The following is a 26,054-nucleotide window of genomic DNA, read 5'->3' as shown; positions in this document are numbered from 1 at the left end:
GATGAAAATTGAGACTTCTACAAAAAAATGATCAGAAATTCCCACTGAATGTATTGAGCAACTTTTAAGAATATTAATTTGATGCTTGAAACAAAATCTATCAAGCCTAGCCATAGACAGGACAATATCTTTGACATGAGTCCAAGTATATTGACGCTGAGTAGGATAAAAACTCTCCAAACATCACTCAGATCATGCATTTCAATTAAACTAGTTAAAACTCTCTTACTAGGTCCCTGAGGTTCTTGATGGTTTCTAAGGATGCATTGACCGTGCAATTAAAATCACCACCCAGAAAAAAGTAACCATCATTGTATCAGTTATTAATAGCAGTGTTAAGAGTGTTGAAAAAAATAGCTCTTTCTGTGCCTAAAGTTGGAGCATAAACATTAAAAAAAGTTATTTTAACATTTTCAAACACAGCTTGTATTTTTAACAAACGGCCTTCAATTATTTCATCAATATCACAAGAGATAGGTGTAAAGTCTCTAGAAAACAAGATGCCAACACCACCACTGTTACTACTCTTGTGACTGAGGAAAATTTCTCCATCCCATTCTTTTCTCCAAACAGCTTCATTGTCCTGTGGACTATATGTTTCTTGCAAAAAGATTACATTTAGCCTCTTACTCTTGAACAGATTGAAAAGAGAAACTCTCTTAGCATCCTCCCTAGCACCATTAATGTTTAAAGAGCACAGTCTGAATTCACACATTTTGAAAGTAAAGCTGCTTTCAAATAACACTTGAAAATAAATAAAGGAAAATAATAAAAATAAATCTCTTAAACATCATTCTTTAACCTCACTCAATTGTGCTTACTTTTACAAGCAATTTTTTTAGACGGTAAATTTCTTGATCAGTAAAAATGCATTGATCACTTTGTTCAGGGTTTTTCATAAGCAGTCTGACAGAATCAAGGAACAACTTTAGATTGGGGAAAAAGTCCCCAACTTTAACAGATCTCAATCCTTTTGTGCTTTGTAAAAAGGAACGAATCTTAGAGAAAGGGTAAGCACAATCCATATCCACCTGCGTGTCACTACTTCCCTCATATTCACTTTCTTGCGTTTCCATCAAACCATCCTCAGACTGAGAGGAAGCACACATTAGATTTAGCTTAGACACTTTTGTTACTTGCTGCAAATTTGCTTTGTTTTCAAGATTGTTCCTCTTAGTTGACATTTTGCCAACTTCCCTATCAATCATAGCATCAATATCATTACACAACACAGATTCCGCCACTCCGGTCGCGGTTTTACCCACATTTAAATCTGCATTCAAATCACTGCATGCTTTGTTCACTTTTTTTACTCACGGTGTTTTCCAACACTTCGTTCTCCTGATTGTTAACTTCATTTCCTTCTCCCTGCACAATTTGTACATTTCCTGGTGGATCTTTCGGTAGAACATCACTAGTGTCAGCACTAACAGATGCCTGCTCCGCTACATTAGCGGCTAACTGGCTATGGTTTGTTTTGTCCGGACACAAACGAATTAGGTGACCCACAGATCCGCACCCAAAACACTTCATTGTTTCTGAAGTAACATGCACGGTGTATTCAAAATCATCTACTTTAAACTTGAAAATCAAGTTTAATTCTTCATTACTCTTTTTAGGGATCATTAGTACTTGTCTCCGAAAAGACATTACATGTTTGAGATGTGGAGATTTGGAACTGATAGGGATCATTTTAATCGGAGACACTAGTTTTCCGTGTCTTCCTAGCTCCTTCTCTAACATCTCATTCTTCAGAAAAGGTGGTACATTGGAAATCATTATCTTCTCAAAGTGAACGCGTCTATATGAATAGAGAGAGTGGATTATTTACTTTGGCACATTTGCATTATTACCATCTGTATAAGTGGCCATCAGCACATCAGCACTTATTTGCATTGTAATTCATTGTAAAAGATGCATTTATAGCAATGGTGCTCAGGATGTTCTGTAATTGAATAACAAAGGTAAATCTTTTATTTTTTATTTTTCTTATTATTCTTATTTTATTATATTCAATTATTCTTATTGTATTTTTCTAGTGCTCAAATAAATCACTTATATGATGTCTAAGTTTCTGTCTAGTGTTTTATAATTAAAAAAAAAAAAAAAAAAGCTATGCAGTGGTATGTTTACTGACTAAATAGTTTGTAGAAGCCTTAAATATTATTGGGGAATATATTTTCTTATATTTGGGGGGTGGGGGGTGTAGACATAGTCTCATAAAAAATTGCAGGAGTCTAATTTTTCATTATATTTTATTCAGATTTGAAATAGAAACTCATGAGACATGTGGCTTTCAACCCATGACTTTTCTAGATTGCTCCAGGACTCATTTCATGTATTTTTATATCAAATAAAAAAATATTTAAGAGTGGTAAAAATAATTCAAGGCACTTCAGTGTCTATAACTTTTAATATTTTTGAGCATTATCAAATCTGGTTGATGAAAAGTGAAGCCCAAAGGGTCTTCTTTCTAAAGACACCACAATTATGTTTGTAACACACTGAAGTAGGAAACCATTACAATTATAAGTTTGGTAGAGCACTTTCATCTGTGAGTCCCATAATGGGGAGTGCTGGCTAACAGGTTAAAGGGGGGGTGAAATGCTATTTCATGCATACTGAGTTTTTTTACACTGTTAAAGAGTTGGATTTCCATGCTAAACATGGACAAAGTTTCAAAAATTAAGTTGTACGTTTGTTCCAAAAATACTCCTTCCGGTTTGTCACAAGTTTCGGAAAGTTTTTTTTTCGAGTATTGGTCTGTGTGACGTTAGATGGAGCGGAATTTCCTTATATGGGTCCTAAGGGCACTTCTCCCGGAAGAGCGCGCGCTCCCGTATAGCAGAGACATTCAGTGATCAGAGCGAGAGACCGAAATGTCACAAAAGTGTGTTTTTGTTTTGTTGCCAGGGCAAGACAACCCTGCACAGATTACCAAAAAAACAGCATTAAGGGACCAGTGGATGGAGTTTATTTTTACAGAGCATCAACGGAGTTGTGCAAGTGCTTTTGTTTGTTCCCTGCATTTCGAAGATGCTTGTTTTACAAACAAGGCCCAGTTTGACGCTGGATTTGCGTATCGTTTATTTCTTAAGGATAATGCAGTCCCAACGAAAAAGGGTCACGATCGTGTGTTGGAACCGCAGGCGGTGAGTAAAACTGCTTCAAATATCTCTGTGACGTTAACTTAGCTATCGGCGCGTAAGCAATCAAGTAAACAACATGCGATTTTGTCATCAAACTGCACTTTCCACATGAACACCTTTAAAAAAAAAAAAAAAAAAAAAAGACGACAAAGTGGAACTTAGTCCTTTTCCAAAACCGCTAAGCAAATATATACAGTTTCAATACATACTACATAGAGACGTCCTGATGTAGTCGTTGCTGCTGCTGATCTTGATAAATTTCAGCCTCTGGATCTGATTCTGGATCATAAATATACGTCTGAATCTGACTGTTAGCCATGGTTTGTTTTGGATGATGTTTTTTTCCTCACGGTAATGTCACAGCTTCCAGCTTTCAACGCAAAAGCCTACTCACGCTCGTTATTCTTTAGCTCCGCCCACAAGTCACGCCTCCAGCCGCTCGTGTTTTTCCGGGAAAAATCGGTACAGACTATCTTTCTCATAAATATAATAAAACCAAAGACTTTTTGGAGTTATGAAGGATGCAGTACTACTCTATAGGTACTCAAGATTAACAGGATATTGAGTGAAAATGAGCATTTCACCCCCCCCCCCCTTTAATGAGCTAACATGAACTAAGACTAATATTTTTTATCAAATATTAATAACTTCTATAGTAGAGCTGAAACAACTAATTGATTTAATCGATTATTAAAATAGTTGTCAACTAATGTAGTCATCGATTAGTTGCTAAATATCTTTAATTTGCCGTAAGCGGCTCATTTCGTGCATATTTCAAATCAGCGGTGACCAAAGTGTGGCAGTAATGAGCCACCGGAGGTTTTACTCAGCCAGTACACTAGCAGAAGTAGCGAATAGCCAATAGCTGGCCTCGTTTTATGTCACGTGATTCCTGAACAGTGTCTCTGCAGCATTCAGCGGGATGTGGGAGTACTTTATTTTGAGCCTTCAAAAAAGAAGAGTAACCTGTAAACTCTGTTCTACTGAACGGTTTATGGGGCCGTTCACATATCGCGTCTTTTGTACGCTCAAGTTCGTTATTTTCAAATGTAGGCGCGCGGTATGCACGCTCATAATGGAAGCGACGTGGTCGCGACACGCCCATTTTTCCCAGGCGCGTCCGCACAGCATCGAGTTAAAAACATCTCAACTTTTCAGATATCCGCAAGCGCACCGCGGGTCATGTGACAAGAACTAACCAATCAGCTTCATCCTTTCCCCTAACAACATCGAAAGCTCAGCCAAGATTAAGGAACAGCTGATCATAGTTGATAATATATGGATTGCCATTTTGAAATAAATTTAGTAGCAGAGCCACTGCAAGCGATTTTTAGAGCTGCAAATCCATTTAGCCTTTGCTGAAATTTCCCTGTCTTCATGGAGAGAGCACGTCATGATTGCTTAGCAAAGGCAGATGCCTCAAGGCGCAACTGCCCGAGTGTTTTGGAAAGGAGAAAGCGGCGCACCTAGCGTTTTTCACGTGTTTTTAGACTCGATATGTGAACGGCCCCTAGACTGTTATTTGTGCAGATTCTCCAGTACAATGTTGTTGGCAAATTCTTTTGTCATAAAAGCTGATAACATTGCTTTTTAACAGTTAACATTTAAAGCTTTACAAACATGTTCGGTGATCAGTTTGTCGATTACCAGTTCATAATTCAGTCTTGCAGCCTAATTATTACTGACTGAGAGAGGTAAATGTTTAAATATATTTGAAATGCACTTTTTTTCTAATTCACTGCTCTTTTTCACACAGCAGGTTTTTTGTGTGTCCAATTTTTTTTTTTTCTGGACAACCTTCTGATGGATTTTACTTTAAAATGTGAGTTCCATTCAGGTTTCATGACATTGGCACTTTTTTCGAAGGATTGTTTACAATTTCACAGCATAAGCTATAAAGCTGTTTCCCAGTAAATAATAAAATGCAATGTACTGCAATTTTTCTGTTTTATCCTAATTCTTTGTGAAAATGTGTTCTGAAAGATTCCTTAAGCTTTGTTCAGGATGTTAAACTACTTTAGATGCTCTAAGGACTGCCATGGTGAAAAAATTATTTGAAATCTCCTTGTGAAATTTGCTAAAGTATGGGTCAGTGTTTTGATTGCAGAAGAGTTCGACAAAGGATTACTAACACATAAAACAACTCCAGGTATATTTTTGATGAGGATATGACAATGCAAAATGGTTAAAATCTCTTAAAAATCTATGCTGGATGATAAAGACCCTTTATTAATAATTTACTTGGGGAAAAAAATGGGCAAAACTAAAATATAAAGTACATAAACCGATTAATCGTAAAAATAATCAACAGATTAATCGATTATCTGTTAGAATGTTTAGCTGTGCATTTATTGAATGAGCACTGATTACACTATATTTTATATATTGCACTGTATTATGTAAAATCATTTTCTATTTTTAAACTGTCTTAAATTGATTAAGTATTTTTTTTATCATTTTCAAGTTCTTAAATTGCATGTTTTAGTTTTGTGAGTATATTTCTTCATGACTAACTTTCTTTTTGAATTGCCATTGTGTACGAAATGTGCTATATAAATAAACTTACTTTGCTTTGAATGTTAATGCATTAACTAAGGTTAACTAATGAGGTCTTATTGTAAAGTGATACCTATTGGCTTTTATAGTTCTTTTGCACTTTAATGTGTAAAACAGTTAACTTATATATTTTTCTGTAATGCTTTGTTTTAAAAATTTAGTTATTTTTGTTATAAGAAAAAAAAGTTATTTAACCTGTTATACTGTATTATGACCACTTTTTAAAAACAAAAGGTCAATACCGTGATAATACCGTATACCGTGATAAAAGCATCAATTAACCGCAACAGGAAAATTTGATACCAGCATAATACAGTAAAATACAGGGCAATACATAAAATAGTGTCCCTATCCCTAGTGAGTACTAAACTAAGTTCTCAATTACACACAATTTTATGTTAAAAAAAACACACGAGCTACAAAAACAGTCTATGCATGTCTGTGAAGGTAAACAGCTGGGAAATAAATTGCTAAATAAATTGATTTTAGATCTGTGTGGCAGCAGCAATATATAGTAAACGAATCAATAAATCCTCTGCTCTCTTGTCTCCTCTGAGGCTGGGACTCTAAACAGCGTTCTGTGCTCACAAACCCTCTATGGACTGGCCAGGACATAGTTTTTATAGAAAATATTTGATAGTTTGTTATAGAAAAACAAGTTATGCTCAGACTCCAGAGCCTCGATCATAACATTATAACAGGCACCTTCCTTTTAGAAAGCTGCACAATCGTGGGGGACACTTGATGGGCAAGTGTGTGCGGAATGCGGGAAAATAATTAGGGTGTGCTCAAACTAGGCAATCCTAACCGTGCCGGAGCATGTTTGACCCCCAAAGCTTGTTTAATTTTTTTTTCTAGTGTGATCATTCTGTTTAGCAGTCCCAGGCTCTGTTGGAAGAGGTGGGCAAGAGCGCAGTTTAGTTATATATAGATCAGTGACTGTGAGTGCTAACCACGCCGGAGTGCAGATCTTCTGTGTTGTGATGTTCTGCATGATTTCGTGAATATTTCTGAGCAGCAAAAGCGATAGATCTGTAAAGCAATTTATCATGAGAGGGACGCGTCTCATAACCACAAAGTAAACAAAACGATTCACACCACTGAGATAATCAATTATTAATGATATAACTTTAGTAATTAGAATTAAACAAGATAACAGTGTTTGAATGTATTTTAGACATTAACTGAATTTTTTTTTTTTTTACGTTTCTATTTGGGTCTATTACGTCTTTTCTCTCTCGCACCATTTTTTCATCAACGTAGGTAAGTCAGAATCATTCTTCAATCAACCTGAGTAATAGCTACTTCTGCTATTGTTTTTGCACTGCTTGCCATATGTATGGCTTAGCTCTCTCTGTTGGCAATGAGGGATTCACATGTGATAAATGCAGGGAAATAGTTAGGTTGACAAGTTTTCAGAATTAGAGACCCATCCAAACTTTAATTGAGGACAGTAAGAAAAGGGCTGTAGGTATGACTTTGTATGCAATTATCTCAGGGAGTCCAGTACATTGTTCGATTCCAGCTACAGCTCCTCCACAGCAGGGCATCTGGGTGACAGAGGCAGCATAGTCGTTACCATGCAGCCGTCAGCTACAGTGTCGCATGTGATGTCATGTCATGTGTTTCGATTAGCGCGAGAAAGATGTGAAAATGGATGCTGAGTAGGTCTAACAGAAGCCTGAGGTGTGGAAAAGTTTAGATCATGTTTATAATGAGAATAATGACGCACCATCAGGAAAGCGCTGAAGCAATCTACAGTGGATTAAATTTTCCTCCACAAAAACATGTATGCTTAGTCTAATCTCTGTGAGAAAAGATTTTTCAAATGATAACTAAATATTCATTGAGTCTTAAATGTATAATGTGGACAGAGTATTTACACTAATGTTGGCATTAATCTTATTAAATGTCAGCTGCTAGTGGTGAAGCAAATCTGGAGGAGCATTTATCTTAATTTCGATAGTCAAATACCCATCCTAATTTAAAATGTATCTTAATTTAATCAGTTAAAAAAAGACTTGTATTTATTGGTGCATTGGTCTATTTATAGGCTAAATGAGCCTATGTCTATTTAGAGTGCCGAGATGTTAAAATGTCACAGAGGACTTATTTTATTTCTTTATTACAACTTCCAAGTGGTCTAGTCTACGTTATTTATGAATCAATTATGTTAAAAAAAACATTTATAAATGACTCATTCTTGACAAAAGGCAAAAGAGTTGTGTATGCGCAAATTTGAATAATGTTGGGCTGTAAACGGGTTCGGGCTAAAAAGCTGACAAACAAAATGTACTTGTCGGGCTCGGGTCATGTCGGGTCTAACTTTTATGTAGGGATGCACCGGTTGACCGGCCATAAATCAGAACCGGACGGTTTTTGCTTAAAATACGCGATCGGCAATCGGCCGGTTTTTGGTCTTTTTCTGGTCGATTTTTCCGGAAGTGTGGCTGCATTCACAGACTACATTGAAATCATTCGCTATCATGTCATTTGTGTGGAAGTATTTCGAAATCTGTGCGCAGGACACGGGCAGCCGATCAGTACTGGAAATGCAGAGTTTCATGTCTGAGGCACAGATAGCAGGAAGCGATCAGCCGTTGGTGTACTTTCGCACAAAATAAGAGCCTTCCCTGCACGCACTAAAGCTGCGCGAGCGTATACTGTACCGGTCCACGCCCTGAACACGAGTAGACCGTGAAGAGATGTTCAGATCAACTTCTCACGTGTTGGATGAGAAACGAAACGGACTGACAAAACTTTTTCCTAAAGTAGAACCTGCATACACGTTTGAAAAGACAGAAGTAGCATGAACGTCAGTTCTGTATATGATTATTTTTATTTTACCTAAAAAATAAAACTTAATTTGATTTAAAAATCACCTGCTGTAGCTCGGTGAAAACAGTATTTCATTCATCCATTTAAAACATGTATGGGTAATGATTCACATCTATATAATTTTTTAACTGGAGACAAGTTTTTTTTTTTTATTGGCTCAAGTAAAAAAAAAAAAAAAGTTAATCATTACCCTAATTTTTATTTTTTTTTTTTTTTTTTTTTTTGGACGAATGAAACTGTGTTTCTGTGAAATCTGTGTTTTATTCGGACCAACATTATTTGATTTTAACATTTTGGAATAATTTACTTCTATAGCATACTGTTTTTTTTTTTTTTTTTTTAAACCAAATTTAAAAACTAAAACAAATACTAAATGATTAAGCTGATTAAGAAACATGTTATTGAATGTGTGTTGATTGTGTTGTTTGGACTGTAGAACTATGCAGTTGTTGCCTTTAATTTCACATCGTTACAGTTCATCTTTTAATTTAAGGCCAGTTCTATGTAGTTTCAACCCAATTCAAAAACAAAAGCTAAATGCTGATATGTCTGTACCATCTGTGTTTGTATTGAATTTAGACTACTTACTGTGCAGATACTGCCGTTAATTTCAGATGGTTACGGTTATTGTTTTCAATAACCAAAAGCCAGTTTGGCCTATTGAATACCAAATAATCTTGCTTATGCATACTTTCCTTCTTTCTTGTTTGTTGCTTAAAGATAAACAAAAATCGGAAATCGGTATCGGCCATGAAAAATCATGATCGTGTATCCCTACTTTTATAGCCCGATTACAGCTCTACTGTCCATGTCCAGAAAGGTAATAAAAACAATCTAAGTAGTCCATGTAACATAAGAGGGTCAGTTAGAATTTGTTGAAGCATCGAAAATGCATTTAGGTCCAAAAATAACAAATATTACGACTTCATTCAGCATTGTCTTCTCTTCCGGGTCTGTTGTGAGTAAATTCATGAGACAATGATGATAATGTACGACACACCCGAAGTTATCTTTGTTATTGGGCACACCAGCAAACAGTGTCAGCAGTATCATACCTCAGCAGCATCGTGAACGCACTCACAAAAGACCCGGAAGAGAAGACTATGCTGTTGTCTTGACACACTTCCCACATCTTTTTTCAAAAGTGTGCTGGACTGCTTAAAAGCAGATCTCTTAGAAGTTGTGAATGCCTCACTTCTTTCTGGGACATTTCCAAACTCCCAAAAAACTGCAGTTGTTAAGCCCCTCCTGAAAAAGACCAATCTTGATGATACAATTTTGAGCAATTTTAGACCAATATCTAATCTTCCTTTTATAGACAAAATTATAGAAAAGGTAGTTTTTAAATCAGCTGAACAAATACTTAAACTCAAATGGATACCTGGACAATTTTCAATCTGGTTTTCGACCACATCACAGCACAGAGACGGCACTCATTAAGATAATAAATGATATTCGCTTAAATTGTGACTCTGGCAAAATATCGGTGCTGGTATTGCTAGATCTCAGTGCTGCGTTTGACACTGTCGATCATAACATACTACTAGAGAGACTGGAAAACTGGGTCGGGCTTTCTGGGATGGTACTCAAATGGTTCAGATCATACTTAGAAGGGAGATGTTATGTGAGACTATGAGAGCATAAGTCTAAGTGGACGTCCATGACCTGCGGAGTCCCACAAGGCTCAATTCTTGCACCACTCTTGTTTAGCCTGTATATGCTTCCACTAAGTCAAATAATGAGAAAGAACCAAATTGCCTACCACAGCTATGCTGATGATACCCAGATTTACCTAGCCTTATCTCCAAATGACTACAGCCCCATTGACTCCCTCTGCAATTGCATTGATGAAATTAATAGTTGGATGTGCGAGAACTATCTTCAGTTAAAAAAAAGGAAAAAAAAACTGAAGTCATTGCATTTGGAAACAAAGATGAAGTGTTCAAGGTGAATGCATACCTTGACTCTAGGGGTCAAACAACTAAAAATCATGTCAGGAATCTTGGTGTGATTCTGGAAACAGACCATAGTTTCAGTAGTCATGTCAAAGCAGTAACTAAATCAGCATACTATCATTTAAAAAACATTGCAAAAATTAGATGTTTTGTTTCCAGTCAAGACTTGGAGAAACTTGTTCATGCCTTTATCACCAGCAGGGTGGTTGAAATGGGCTCCTCACTGGCCTTCCCAAAAAGACCATTAGACAGCTGCAGCTCATCCAGAACGCTGCTGCCAGGATTCTTACTAGAACCAGAAAATCTGAGCATATCACACCAGTCCTCAGGTCCTTACACTGGCTTCCAGTTACATTTAGGATTGATTTTAAAGTACTTTTACTCGTATACAAGTCACTAAATGATCTAGGACCGAAATATATTGCAGATATGTTCACTGAATATAAACCTAACGGAGCACTCAGATCACTAGGATCAAGTCAGTTAGAAATACCAAGGGTTCACACAAAACAAGGGGAGTCTGCCTTTAGTTACTATGCTGCCCGCAGTTGGAATCAGCTTCCAGAAGAGATCAGATGTGCTAAAACACTAGTCAAATTTAAATCTAGACTAAAAACGCATCTTTTTGGCTGTGCATTTATTGAATGAGCACTGTGCAATGTCCGAATTGACTGCACTATATTTTCACTGTTTTTATTTTATTTATTTATTATGTAAAATCATTTTATAACTGTTTTTAAATGTTTTATTTTTGTTATTTTTTCTTCATGATTATTTTACTTTCTTTTATGTAAAGCACTTTGAATTACCATTGTGTATGAAATGTGCTATATAAATAAACTTGCCTTGCCTTGAATAAAGTAGTCATATCACATACCCGGAACTGTAAAGGTATTGAATGCAACTCGTCAAAATAAAAGTCTGGTTTGAATGACAATAGAATTACTACTAAAATGAAACATGATTTTAAAAAGGAATAATGACACAACATTTCTTCCATGTTTTAATTGTAAAACCCCTTTGTTTGCCGAAAAATAAAGTTAGCTTAAATTTCAATAAATGATCAATTAATTTTAAAACCAGAAAAATGTAAATACACAACAATTTCTGGAAAAAATAAATAAATAAAAAAGGCTACTTTAAGAAAACATAAAATGAATAAATTAAGTTGTGCCATGCATTCAAATATTTAGACATGCTAAAACACAGATTATGGCAACAATAAAAAATATAAATATGGTGAGAATTTCATAGGGCCCTAAACATGCATTCTCCGTTAAACTTTTAATAAATTGACGTGAAAATCTACGTACACTATTAAAAAGTTGAGAAATTAAATTTTTTCATTATTATTAAAGTGGAAATCAGTTTACTAAAACTTGACTGATTTAAAACTTGACTGCTAATTTAAAGGGATATTATTTGTGGTTTTTATTATTTATTATTATGTATATCATTATGTATATAATTTTGTGCAATTACTTCTCTGTTAGTGGAGTTTGTGGCAAAACCTTCTGCAAAGTTTACATGTTCATTACCTGCATAAAATGTATTAAAATAGATGTTTAATTTCATAAAAGTACAATTTGATTTCAAAATGCACCTACATTTTTTGCAGTTTGTGTTTTTCAGTTAAATAAAAGGAATATTTTTTTTAGATGTTCCAATACCCTTTTTCTCTTCTCGATAACGATTCCGATACCTGGGCTCAGGGTATCGGCCGATACAGAGTACTGATTCAATACCTGGGTGTGTATCTGTATATACAGCTTGTTGTCTGATAAGTTCAATGAAATCCTCAAGTTGAAAGTGCCTCAAATAATAAAAATACATAGGTTATTCTGTTCTTATGTGTGACTATCAGATTGTAGCCATATTCCTGCTAGATTATTTTTTTTTTTTTTGATAAAAATGTTTATTTATGCCCTGGCCCTATTTAAATATACTCTCTCAAATCTTTCTCAAATGTGAGGCAGATGACAAGCTCAACCGCTAGATGGTTATCTGTCTGAAGTCCCCATCCCCAGAAGTGATAACCTTCTTGCCTATGGAGAAGTAATGCACTTTCTTGTAGTAGTATGCACTTGACCTAAATGCACTTTGTTTTTATGAGAGAACATTTAATTTTAAAACCTTTCTGCAGGCCAATACACTGTTAATGTAGGCTACACGAGTGGGGTCAAGTTAAACATTTTAGTTTGAATTTTAGTTTAAACTGTGCATTGTTGCAATGCTAAATAAATATTTGCATAATTTGTAATTGATTTATTCTTTGAAACTTTAATATTTATGCAGTTGCAATGCCTTGATTTTAGTAAATTAAGTACAGTCATAGCCATAAATGCAATGGTACTAATAATTGGCATAATTTCTTTCGGTGTTTCGGCCTTGGTTTCCTCGTTTTCGGTTTTGGCCAAGAATTTTCATTTCGGTGCATCCCTAATAGTGAATTTTTATTATCTGACATGAATTTGACAATAATATTTATTTTCTTAAGCAAAAAAGAACTTCAAATGCAGTCAAAAATCTAACACAATCTAACAAAATCTAATATAACTGTATAAAAAACTGAAACAAATAAGCCTAGGAATATAAAAATGATTTATTAATCAGATAATCTCTTTACAACAAAAGTATAAAACAAGCAACAGTCTATGCATTATTATTATTAATAATAATAATAATAATAATAATAATAATAATAATAGGCATGTATTATTATTACTACATAAGAGACATCGCTAAATCTACTGTAGGCTACAACAGTAGCTTAATATAGTCAATTTACTCACGTTAAACCGAACATTTATTTTGATGGGTTGCCATGAAGATCTTTGAGTGTCTGCGTTTATATGACCATCTTTTCTCAAATTAAATGGTAAATTCTCATGAAGTGACGGTTTATGCGTTCGTGTCCTCATATAATGACACACAGCAGAAACTACAAAACAGCGAGCTCCCGCGCATCTGCACCCGTCACCCACAGAGATGTAGAATTTGCAGGAGTAATGTTTAAATAGTATTTTGAATCAAATCTAGGTTCCAATGTAATAGCATATGAACTGAAAATGTTTTGATACACATTTTGAGGTAAATCAGGAAAATCAGGTGTCTGAGATAATGTCCTTTTGTCTTTGTGCTCTTCCTTGCCATTTGGCTTTTTAAGCTCAAGACACAGCTGTGCCTTTTGTCTCTATGATAATGTGAAGGTATCAGCGATACTGTCAGGCACCTCTGTATTTAAATGACACCGTTATGCTGATGAGATCAAGGCTGGGAAGATGCCAGTGTCTGGCAATTTCTAGATTGCATTGCATGCTTTGTTAAAATGGTCTCCACCTCTACTTTATGGATCCCTCCCACTTGAATGTATAAAAACTACAATGTCTTAAGGACAAGTTAGACTTTTGATGACTGCAAGGCCACACAGAGCGTTCTCAATAAAGAATCCTGCTGAAGATTACCCATGAGTCTCCTGGTCTTTGTTTCTGAGTTCCCAACACTAGTATAGGAATCGGAACAACTATAATTTCTCTCTCTCCGTTTCATCATTGAGGATTTGTTTTTTCTTAAGTAAAAAAAAAAATCTCATCTCGTCTCTTCTCGTTCTCGTGAACCCAGTCGTGTCTCGTCTCATGGGATAAGTGTCTCTTCACACCCCTAGCAGTAATATTATAATGAGATCCCTTTGCCACGTCACCAAGGGAGCTAGATCAGACGTGCTCATTTTCTCGGACACTTGCAGAAAAAGGCTTACCAAAAAAAAAGTTTCCTTGGTTGGTAGATGCACTAAGGACCTGATTATAGCACTTAAAACCTGGAAAAGTCAGATTTTTCGATTGGAATTTATAGCTCAGTCCAGTGTTTGCATATATAAGAGGTGGCTTTTGCGGATGCGCAATGTGTGTGTTCCGCAGCACAGAAAACAGCACGTGTCATATAACCTGCCCAGCCCATTTCAAAACAAGCATGTATTAAAAAACAAATGCTTATATTATGTCACTGGCCAACGGAGAAACCATTGTTTTGCCCCAGTGTTTTACTTAAAGTGGACCTATTATGCAAATTTCACCTTCACATGTTGCTTGGATATTAATGTGTGATAGTGCGTGTACACAACCACCCTATATTGAAAAAAACGCTAGGGATTAACCGCTGGAATTAACTTTTAAACCGAGTGCATTTTCTGTAAAGGTAATGGGCTTGTACTAATAGCGGAGTGTTTATTTGCAAAGGCTAGCACAGTGCTGGGCAGTATATCAAGTTTGTACAATATATCTATATTTTCTTCATAAGCAATTCAATAGGAGGCAATACCGTTTATATCGATATACGGTAATTTGATATGAGTGAATCTGAAAGTATAGCGAGGACACAGACTGAGCTGCTACAGATAAAGTGCTTAATCCAATTTGTTCTCAACATGTGACAGGCTTCATATTAAGGCCTTTAAAAACTGATAAGACTGATAAGTTTATGGTTTCGTTATAGTGGTTTACGCGGCTCAGCCCGTCACGTCATATGCTCAGACAGAAAGACACAGGCTACTCCCACTGTTTAATGCGTTTGAGATGTGCAATCTTCCTGAATGCATAACCTACATATCACAAGTATATCCTCCATCTGTAAATGTTAGAAAGCCCTGGAAATATTTACATTTTTCTGTCAGAAGTGCATGAGCTTTCTGTTCTGGGATTCTCCGCTAAACTTCGATGAACAAGCACCCCCTCACGCTTGCATGCAAAACAGACAGAGCTCAATTAAATAGAAGCGCTATAATTATAATCACACAAGTCTATTTTTATGATTGTCTTGACTGTAAAGAGACTGCTATGGAATAAAAATAGCCCAACACAACTCCTTTGTTCTCATTTATTTTCACCCGGAGTTCAAATTCTGGTGATTTTATATCATTCCAAATAGTGTTATTATTGTCTGATGAATATGCTAACATAAAAAAAGCTAGCTTTATGAAATATGAGTATGTTGGCTACCATAGCAATAAACTTTAAAATGACATTAAAAAGTATCACAAATGTGAAAATGTTGGTGTAGTTGGATTTTCATGTTGTGATTAATTGCTAATGGTTTTATCACAGTATTGAAACAGTTGAAAAAAAAGTGTTGTCAAAGTATAAAATGTTTAATAGCTTTTTTCGTATAACAAAAATAAACTGAACTTTTCAAATACAATAAAGCAATATACAAAAAAAATGTATAAAGTAAAATAATTTCCCACAGATTAAAGTGCAAAAGAAAGACCAATAGGTAACACTTTACAATAAGATCTCATTAGTTAGCCTTAATGCACTCACATTAACAATGAGCAATGGCTACGTTTGCTACAGAAGTTATCAATCTTTGTTAAAAAATACAGCTGTTGGTTCTCGTTAGCTCGAGTTTATAAAATAACACCGTAGCAACTTTAGATTTTAAAAGCATGTTATTAAATATTGAAATGAACTAAGATTGATTAAGGTTTAGAATAATTTTTCATGGGCAGTTTAGGTATTACTAACAAATTAACTAATGTATTCTAATGGAGCCTTCATGTAAAGTGTGACTGAACAATAAATAATCAAAACAAAGAATTTCAAACAAATGTAGGCCATGTTTGTAGCCCAGATTAAAACGTAAAAATGACTGGAAATAAATAGCCTATTAAGTCTAAATATTTGGCGCTATGATGAGCACCATAGTGAATACACAAATCTGAATGGCTGTTTAAATCATTTAAATTGGTTTCAGAAAGTAGCGCTGCAGCTGCATTATTTCTGGGGTTTCCAGGGTAATGGCTGCATTTCTGCTGTTCAGCAACACCTGCTGTCAGAGATTAAGCACTTCTCATCCAACTTGTTTACATGAGTCTGTGGTGGTGTTGTGCATTGTGACCAGTTGATGGGAGAAGTATTCTAAAAATGCATCCAAGAAATCAGAATAATTTGTAATAAATTATTTCCTGTGTGTAATAATATTAAAACTTCCTTATCATCAGGAACCAGCGGACAATCAAACGAAAATTTAATAATACAAAATAAACACAAAACAGCGCATCAGCACCTCACGGATGACTGCTGTGGACAAATAAAAAGCAAAACATAAAATAAAGCCCAGGGGCATGTTCTTCGTACGTCGCTAACTCAGTTGGCTGGATTTGAATGTTGACGATTTGGCGTGATCTTGGATCATTTGGTTCTTCAAAGCTCGTCCCGGAGCTGCTGTCATAGCAACAGGTCCGTAAGCTTAAACCTGCTTGGGAGCAGGCTTATTTCATGTAAACAGGATTAAATCGCTTCTTTTCAACCAGAACTGATACTCAAAATATGTCTGCTACCACCGCTACTTTATTACAAGAGTATCGTATTGATCCAGGGACAATAATTTAAAATAATAATCATTAAAAAAATGCTGTGTAGTCCATAGCAGCCTATAGACAAAGCCAGTTTTACTCACTGAAATATTTGTCATAAAATTTTTACTTCATAATTGTATTAGAGTCTTACACACATGCTATACAGAAAATAGAGTTGTGCATTATTTTGAGTGATGACTGCTATTATAAGAGTGGCTTGATGGAGTGCAGGAGATGCAGATAACATGATCTTGACCCTTAAGAAACTTTCATTAATGCGGTCACGTAACAAATCTGTCCAAATATAAAATGAAATGAATAATTTCTACATTGAAATAAACATGTAAAGACTGCACAACTATTATAAATTACGAATCTAAATAATTGGGAATCATGAAAACAATTCTAATAAAATAAAAACATGTATCTATTATCTGTTTCATGTATCTATTATAACATTTATGTAGTTTTGTTTGCTTGGCTGTTTCCTTAGTCCAGAAATTTGTCAAAGTTTTCATCAGGTGTCATTTTAAATTATATGAGGTCATTACATTGCCGTCTTGCCACCAGCCAATCGCTGCGCTGCTGATCATGGTTTCCATCTCCTCTGTGGGACTCAAGACCGGTGGTGGGTCACAGGTGTCGCTCATTTCCCAATTACTCCACCGGCCTCGCTCGTTCCCACATCCCTCGTCCCCGCCCCACTCGTCACACTGGGTTTTGAAGTTTGCACTGTAACAACTGTGCATATTCATTGAGATAATTTTATACTCGTGTTCTCCGTTGCACTATTCTTTGAAATGACAGGAAGCGACGAGGAGTAATTGTCCTCTAAAACCATCTGGTATCACCAGTGAGAAGTCATCATTTGCCAGTACAAGTCTTCTCGCGGGATGAATGAGTTGTACAAACTTAAAATAATCTTAAACTACTGGATTTATTTCACATCAAACACAAGACAACTTTAAGCAAATAGTGTATAATTAGTATCTAAATTAATTCCAATTCTATTTTTATACAATAAAAAAAAAAACTACTTCACCTAAAAAAACCTTGGACAAAAAAAAAAAAAAAAAAAAAAAATTAAAAAATTAAAAAAAAAAAAAAAAAAACCTATGCATGGTTTTCCATCAAATCGACTTGAGGGTGAGTCATTAATGGGAATTTTAATTTTTGGCTGAACTATCCCTTTAACAGAATCATTGGTGAAACATTTGCAGTAAGCTTACTGTATGGATAACAATATTAACACAACGTAATTACATAAACAGTGAATAACTGTACAAGGCGAATTATGATATTAAACAAAGCCCATTTACATGCTTAGGACGTTTGCACTGTAAGAAAGCACAAGGATACTTCATATACATTTTTTTTTTTACAATTAAAAAAAAAAAAAAGTTTAAAATGAGAAAAAAAGTTATCTCATTAAAATCGTATGATTTCCTATTAATTCAGTAGAAAGTATGAAAATACTAGGGAATATTAATATGGCGGCAAGGTGGCATCACTTTTATGTCATCATGAGCAATCCGGTCCTCTATTATAGATCAGTGGTTACAACCATAAACCGTATAAAAACATGGACGTAGTGTCCGTGACGTCACCCGTAGACTCCTGAAGAGAGTTTTTGAAGCCTAAAGTGTGCAGAGCGAGCCGTCGCCATCTTGGCAGCGCATCACCGTGCGACTTCCCCGGACAATCGCAAATGGGCAAAAGGGCGGGAGCTGGTTGCTGAAGCCACGGCCCACCCAGCGCGAAAGCTGTGACAGCAGTGGCAATTCACCTGTCACTCAAGTGGCCATGCCCTTAATTATGCAGAACTTTAAAGCTTAATATAATTTAAACAGATGAGTTATAAAAAAATTCACCCCCCTCACAGTTGTCATGAAGGGCAAAATTAGCTATATAGACCAAGATCATTTTTTGCACCAGGCTGAAAACATGTTTTTTCTGCTGTAAAGTTGGGCATTTTAACATGGGGGGTCTATGGGATTGACTTTCTTTTGCAGCCAGCCTCAAGCGGCCAGTCAATGAATTGCAGTTTTATGCTGTGTTCACACCAAACGCGAATAGAGCGTCTGGCGCGAATGATTTCAATGTTAAGTCAATGCAAAGGCGTGTTTACGCGCGTCTGGAGGTCTCGCGGCGCGAATGGGGCGTTAAGCGCGGCGCGGAAGACGCGAATTCGCCTCATTCGCGCGTCTAGTTCGCGCGAATGACGCGAATTGACGCGCGAAACGCGCGTTAAGCGCGAATGGTGCTTTTTGTGCATTTAGCGTTTGACGCGAATTCGCGTCTGCCGCCCGAGTTGAAAAATTTGAACTTTGGCGTCAATTCGCGCCGCGTTAACCAATCAGAAGCCTGCTAGGAGTCACTCATTCAACAGTATGTTCCTGCAGCCTCGGGTTGTGCAGGAATACCCTTCTCCACTCATTCAACAAGGAGGAACGACAGATGTTGTCAGTGAGGAGTCAACCGGAGCTATATGACAAAAGTTCATATTTCTATAGAGACCGGAATAAAAAGGACCTATGTATATATATAAAACATATTGATAGATAAATTGAATAAAGGCCAAAGATAAGAAACGTTTAATTTTACCCCAAACGAATTATATTTTATCTTGAACCACTAAAGAGACATCAGAGCCAGCGGCAAATGTCAGAAGATCTAGCCGAGGAAAGGCTACTCTCGGCGGATACATGATGACGGAGCTCCCGCTGGTCGCATGGAGCTCATCTCCGAGATCGGCAAAACACATTTTTTAAATAGACGCTGTCATTATAAATAAACCGCATATTTGAGTTTAAAACAACTACATTCTCGCCTGAAATACTTTTAAAACTACATTTCATGACACAATAACAGTAATATTTTGAAAATTATCCGAATAAAAATGGCGGTTGAAAATGCTCCGTGGACTCAGCTGGCAGAAGCCCCCCACATGACGCGAATTCGCGTCTGTTGTGAAGTTAATTTCACGCGCGAATCAAGCGAATTACTCGCGCGAATGAAGCGAATGATCTCAAAATGGTCAAGCGGCAAACTAGGCGCGGTAGACGCGAATTTGACGCTCTATTCGCGTTTGGTGTGAACACAGCATTAGTCACTTCCTTATTGGCTTCACTAGAGAGAGCTGGAGGTTGCCGCTCGGTTACAACCCATTTAGTTACAAATAAAAATACCATTTCAACTTACCGGATCTCAAAAAGAGGGTCTTCTCTGATCTTGACAGCCATATCATTAGTAGAGACAGAACTTGTAGGGTTAAATATGGAACCAGGCAGTAGTCCTGTCTCAGCTGATGGTCCGCTCTCAGGTTCCTCATACTGCTGTGTGATCTGCTTGTCGATGGGGCGACCAAGAAGGTATTCCTCCCGAGAAATCTGTCCTGCTGGACCCTGGTACATCCAGTCCAAGCGGTCATCTTTTTTCCTGCAATATTGAGAAATCTGATATTACATTACAGGCTTAAACCTGTAAGTCTGTTATTATTACTAAATCCAACTATACATTATGTGTTATAATGAACTTCTTTAATGAAAAAGCTTTGTGCTGGGATTGACTGTAGAAATTGAGAGAATGTGTCGGAGTGTCACACACTTTACAGCGCCTGTCTCTTGAGCATATCTGGTAATCTCTTCTCGGGCTCGTTCCTCTTTAAGCTCCTTCTGCAACTCATCGATCTTCTTTCTCTCAGCATCATGTTTCTGCTCTGCTTTCCACACTCGTTCGATGTTTTTCAGAGTTTGCGGATGCCAACTCTTTTTCAAGTTCTGGTGACATTTGTGGAGATAATACAGATTTTTAAGTAAAAAAACAAACAAACAAAAAACCTGTTGTGGAGTTATTCACTTTTAATGAGATGCCAGGATTCTTGGAGGAAAAAAAAAAAGAGATTATTATTATTAATTATTTTTATTGAATTACTTCTTGGTTGATCAGTTGGGGGACACTTAATATTTGGCAATATTATCGACTCCAATAGTGTCGGTGCGATAGAATCGATCATATTACCAAACTGAGCTTGATGTTGGCATCACTGAATCAACGATGAACAGACTTTTAACTGAAAAAAATGCCTTGTTTTAGAGCTGCTTTACAGCAGAATTTAGTTTGCATTACTGAAACATTACTTTCCTGCTTAACACATTTGTATAATATAAAGTGTTATATAAATAAACGTGACATGACTTGGTATGGTGTCCGGGAGCTGACATGGTGGTTCACTTAGTTTTGTCACGGCCACAAACAAACTTGTGGTAACATGATAATATGGAATGGCCTCAAGATGTTAATTTGTGTTGAACGCCATATTAACGTGATATGTCATGGCCACAAAATCATTTTGTTGAGGTAACGACAACCTTATCCGAGATGCTATTGTTGAGGGAACAACATCTGTTTTTTGTGGCTACGACTTCTTATATTTGACAGAATTAAACATTTTCCTTGTGGTCACGAGTTTAATGCATAGACAAACCTGCGTGACCAGAGCAACCCAATATTAATAGAGATGGATTCATTAACCCTTTTTTTTATAGTGTATTTTGACACAAAGATTTCAAATGCTTGTGGCTTGAAAGGGCTTAAAGACAGAGATATGCTGTCAACAGAGCTGGGTAGTAACGGATTACATGTAATCTGGATTACGTAATCAGATTCCAAAACTAATTAGAGTAAACTACTTTTTAAAATACTCGTAATTAGATTAGATTAGATTAGATTCAACTTTATTGTCATTATGCAGAGTACAAGTACAGAGCTAATGAAATGCAGTTAGCATCTAACCAGAAGTGCAAGAATATAGTGTTATATATATACATAAAAGTGCAGAGTAAGTAAAGCTTATGATATACAGAATGTACAGTGGAGTTGCTATATACAATATTGATCAGAGTATATACAGAATATAAATATTAATGTAATGTAGGGATTGTATGTACATTATGAACAGAGCAAAGAATGATTATATATACATTATGAATAGCAGGAACTTGAGAACAGTAATAATAAATACAGTTGAATGAGTGTGCAAAAGTATTGTTTAACAATTATATGCAAAATAACAGTAGTGCAATTATATTTTTTGTAGAATAGTTTACTGTGCTTGTACAGTAACAGCTTTAGACAGTTTATAGTGTAATGGATTTAACCATGTGCAGTCTGTGCAAAATATGAGTAGTGCAATACATGTATGTAAAGTACTGTGACCAGTGCAGTAAAAGAGCAGGTGCAGGTTAGATTGGTGGTGTGGCGTTCAGGAGTGTCACAGCCTCAGGAAAGAAGCTCTTCCTGAGCCTACTTGTTCGAGAGCGTAGGCTTCTGTAACGCCTGCCGGATGGAAGGAGGGTGAAAAGTCCATGGTTTGGGTGAGAGACATCCTTGATGATGTTTCTTGCCCTGCCCAGACAGCGCTTCTGGTAAATGTTCTCGATGGATGTTAACTGGGTGCCGGTGATCCGTTGAGCAGTTTTCACCACCCGCTGGAGTGCTTTGCGGTCAGATGCGGAGCAATTGCTGTACCACACTGAGATGCAGTTTGTGAGTATGCTCTCAATGGTACAGCGGTAGAATTCAGAAAGGATCCTAGGACTGAGGTGAACTTTTTTAAGGCTCCGTAAGAAGTAAAGGCGCTGCTGAGCCTTTTTGACCAGGGTGGTGGTGTTTAGGGACCAGGTGAGATCATCTGAGATGTGGATGCCAAGGAACTTGAAACTCGACACACACTCCACTACAGCTCCGTTGATGTAGATGGGTGTGTGTGCATGATTCCTAGTCCGCCTGAAGTCCACAATGATCTCCTTAGTCTTCTGGGTGTTCAGTTCCAGGTTGTTGGTGGCACACCACTCAGCCAGGTGCTGCACCTCATCCCTGTAGGCTGACTCAGTAATCAGTCAGACTACAGTTACTTTATGGATTACATGATTACATATTTACACAATGGTAATAAGTCGTTCACAATTCTTTGATTCTCCTAAATTTCTTTTTTTAACGTTTATATATTTTTAACGCTTAAATACATTCGTGATTCTTCTCGTTTTTTTCCGGCGGAGAGGGCGAGTGGTATCAGAATCGCGCACAGAAGAAATCAGCAACAAGAGAGTGGAAAATGGAGGGGAATGCAGCCTTTAATCACTGGATGTTCAGACATCATTTAATGATGTTCAGAAAGACACAGGGGAAAAAGTCACTATTCAGTGTAAACTCTGCCTACCATGGATTAATTTGCAGTCCATGGAATTCTTTGACCTATCAAAGTTATTGCTGGGAATTTCATGTCCTTTAATATATTTTTGTAATGTTGATTTTTCTTCATTGTTACTAACGTTACCTTATGCACTTCAAGTATTTTGAGATGGAATATTTGACCTGGAAATGGTGTCTATATATTAGCCAGGGCTCGACATTAACGCTTGTCCGGGACAAGTGGATTTTGTGTAGGGGCAAGTGAAAGAGAATTTTACTTGCCCGAGCGGACAAGTAACCTGATCAAAATTTTAACAACAAACAATAACTAGGGCATCACCGAAACTTTGAAGAGAATGACTCCGATTTAGAGCTGTAATCGGGCCTTAAAAGTTAGGCCCGACAGGACCCGAGCCCGACAGGTTTCAGCCCGAGCCCGACAAGTACATTTTGATTGACAGCTTTTTTAAAGCCCGAACCCGTTTACAGCCCGACATTATTCAAATGTGCGCACGCACACAGCTCTTTTGCCAACAATGAGCAATTTATTCATGTTTTAACATAATTTACTCATAACTAACGTAGACTAGACCACTTGGAAGTTGGAATAAAGAAATAAAATAAGTCCTGTGTCACATCGTAACATCTCAGCATTCTAGACATAGGCTCATTTAACCTATAAATAGACCAACGCACCAATAAAAACGAGTTAAAAAAAATTAAATTAAGATACATTTTAAATTAAGATGGGTATTTGGCAATAACGAAATTAAGATAAAGGCTCCGCCGGATTTGCTTTATTTAATAAAATAATAATGCCAACATTAGCGTAAATACTCTGTCAACATTATGCATTTAAGACTCAATGAATATTTAGTTATCATTTGAAAAACCTTTACTCACAGAGATTAGGCTAGGTCTACATGTTTTTGTGGAGGAAAATGATTGAATCCACTGTAGATGTCTTCAGCGCGCTCCTGCGCTCACTGATGGTGCGTCATTATTCACTCATTATTCTCATTATAAGCATGGTCAAAACTTTTCCACACCTCAGACTTTGCTTTAGTTGCTGGTGCAACCAAAACGTAATCACCAGAGGCAAGCCTCCGTTACACCTGCTCAGCATTCATTTTCGCATCTTTCTCGCGCTAATCGAAACACATCACATGACCGCTCGTTTACCTCGCAAACCGGAGCGCAAGCCCGAGCCCGGCCCGAGCCCGCGTAAGATCTTCAGCTCTACTCCGATTATATGACTTTCAGTGTATAAATTGTGACTAATAACAGATAATGTATTGAGCATCAAGGTCGCATCAGAGGCTCGTGCAGTATGTCATACTCGCAGAGAAATCAAAACTATAAGAACAGGACACACAAAGAAATCTGCGGTGAAAAAAAAAAAAACCGACCAGGAGTGATGTTTTCCGACTTTCAGCTCGATTGCAAATGTCATATTGATTTTCATACATCTTCAGTTAAATAAACAAGTAATATTAACTGACTTACATTTTAGACACACATTATGGGTCGTTTTTGTTCCATTTCAAACAAAAAATAGTTCTAAGCAAAGCCAAAGCAGAACAGTCGGACATCTGAATGAATAATGTATCTTTTAAATTGTGAGTGTAGTTGCATCTGATCAAAGGTGCATTTTTATTAATTAGCTTGGGTTAAACTAATTTTTCTTTGTTGGATCAGCAGCTATGCTAATGATGTCTCTATTTTGTTTCTATGTTTCGCCAACTAGGATTTACACAAGCTCCAGTCTGGACCCAGAACACCTGAGAAGAGATGATGCTGACCCTCAGAGGACCTCAGATGATGCTAACCCTGAATCAACAAACAGAACTAACAATTATTGCTACATATGTGACTGCATCATATAATAACTTAATATTGATAGTTCATCGTCTAGCTGACTACGTCTTGTATTATTTATTATTTTTATTTTTTCTAAAATCCTGTCAAATGTGCACAAACTACTAGCTAATACTAAATATTGTAGAAACATAATATTCTGTAAAGTTCCTTTGTAACGATTTGTATTGTAAAAAGCGCTATACAAATAAACTTGAATTGAACAAAAGTCTTTAGTTACTAAATGATTCGTTTTTTAAATGAGTCAATGATTCAGTGAGCCATTCATAAAAAGGTTTACTTGCTTCATTTATTGAATGAATCTGTTGAATCAACGATACACTCATTAAGACAGTGACTTGTCACCACCTACTGGTGGTTTAATATCATATTTAAAAGTATCAGTCTATTTTTCCAACATTTCATATTTTGTATGTCAAAAAAAGTAAAACATTAATCTAATAACTTATTCATTTGGAAAGATGGAGTTTGTTGATACTGATTTTATTTTAATAATAATAACAACCATAATGTCTTATTTTTCTAATTTAATTTAAGGATAACGTAAGAATTCAACGTAAATGTAGACATCTAAATTTAACTTTTAAAAGTTTAATCTTTTTAAGTTAAAAAGGTGTAACAGCAATCAATTTAAGGCAAATATCAAAAATATACTGATTAAAGTAATACCTGATAGATGTCCCAAGCTCATGTAAAAGCTTCATGTCGAGTCCTATATTAGCAATGTTATTGCTATGAGTTTAATCCTCTTTAATATTAATTTTTGTTATGTTGCTATTGTTTGACTTTTCCTCATTGATACTTTGCACTTAAAATGGGTTGAGATGGATAGAAATGTTTAGTATTTTTCATGACTGCAATGTAGCTATATTGTTTGATGTTTTTCATTGATACAGTCTTATTCACTTCTAGTGTTTTTCTTTCTTAGATTAAATATTTTACCTAGTATTGATATTGCTGTGAATTTCATGTTTTTTTTAATATTGGTTTTCTACATTTTCTAAATTATAAGTAAACATGCTTTAAAATCACAAGATGTGATTTTTTTTCAGTGTTACTAGCAAACTCTAACAGCAAGGTAAGTTAGTTTTAGTATTTTTTAAGTATTAACTCTCATTGTGGTTCTTCTTGCTG

General features: G+C 36.2%; 1 protein-coding gene across 2 annotated transcripts in view; it reads right to left on the bottom strand.

Moving 5' to 3' along the window:
* The window catches only part of cwc25 (CWC25 spliceosome associated protein homolog), a 79,636-nt gene that overhangs the window by 40,714 nt on the left and 12,868 nt on the right, over positions 1-26,054 (bottom strand). For both annotated transcript variants that reach the window (XM_026282028.1, XM_026282021.1), the window contains exons 2-3: positions 20,457-20,629; positions 20,052-20,288 (exon numbers count right to left, since the gene is read on the bottom strand). In XM_026282028.1, coding sequence (XP_026137813.1) covers positions 20,052-20,288; positions 20,457-20,629 — 410 coding nt within the window. The remainder of the gene's footprint in view (positions 1-20,051; positions 20,289-20,456; positions 20,630-26,054) is intronic.

The sequence above is a fragment of the Carassius auratus genome, chromosome 2, assembly GCF_003368295.1.
Source record: "Carassius auratus strain Wakin chromosome 2, ASM336829v1, whole genome shotgun sequence".
Classification (NCBI taxonomy): Eukaryota; Metazoa; Chordata; class Actinopteri; order Cypriniformes; family Cyprinidae; genus Carassius; species Carassius auratus.
Note: the sequence above shows the minus strand (reverse complement) of the source record. Positions and strands in the feature narration are given on the sequence as shown.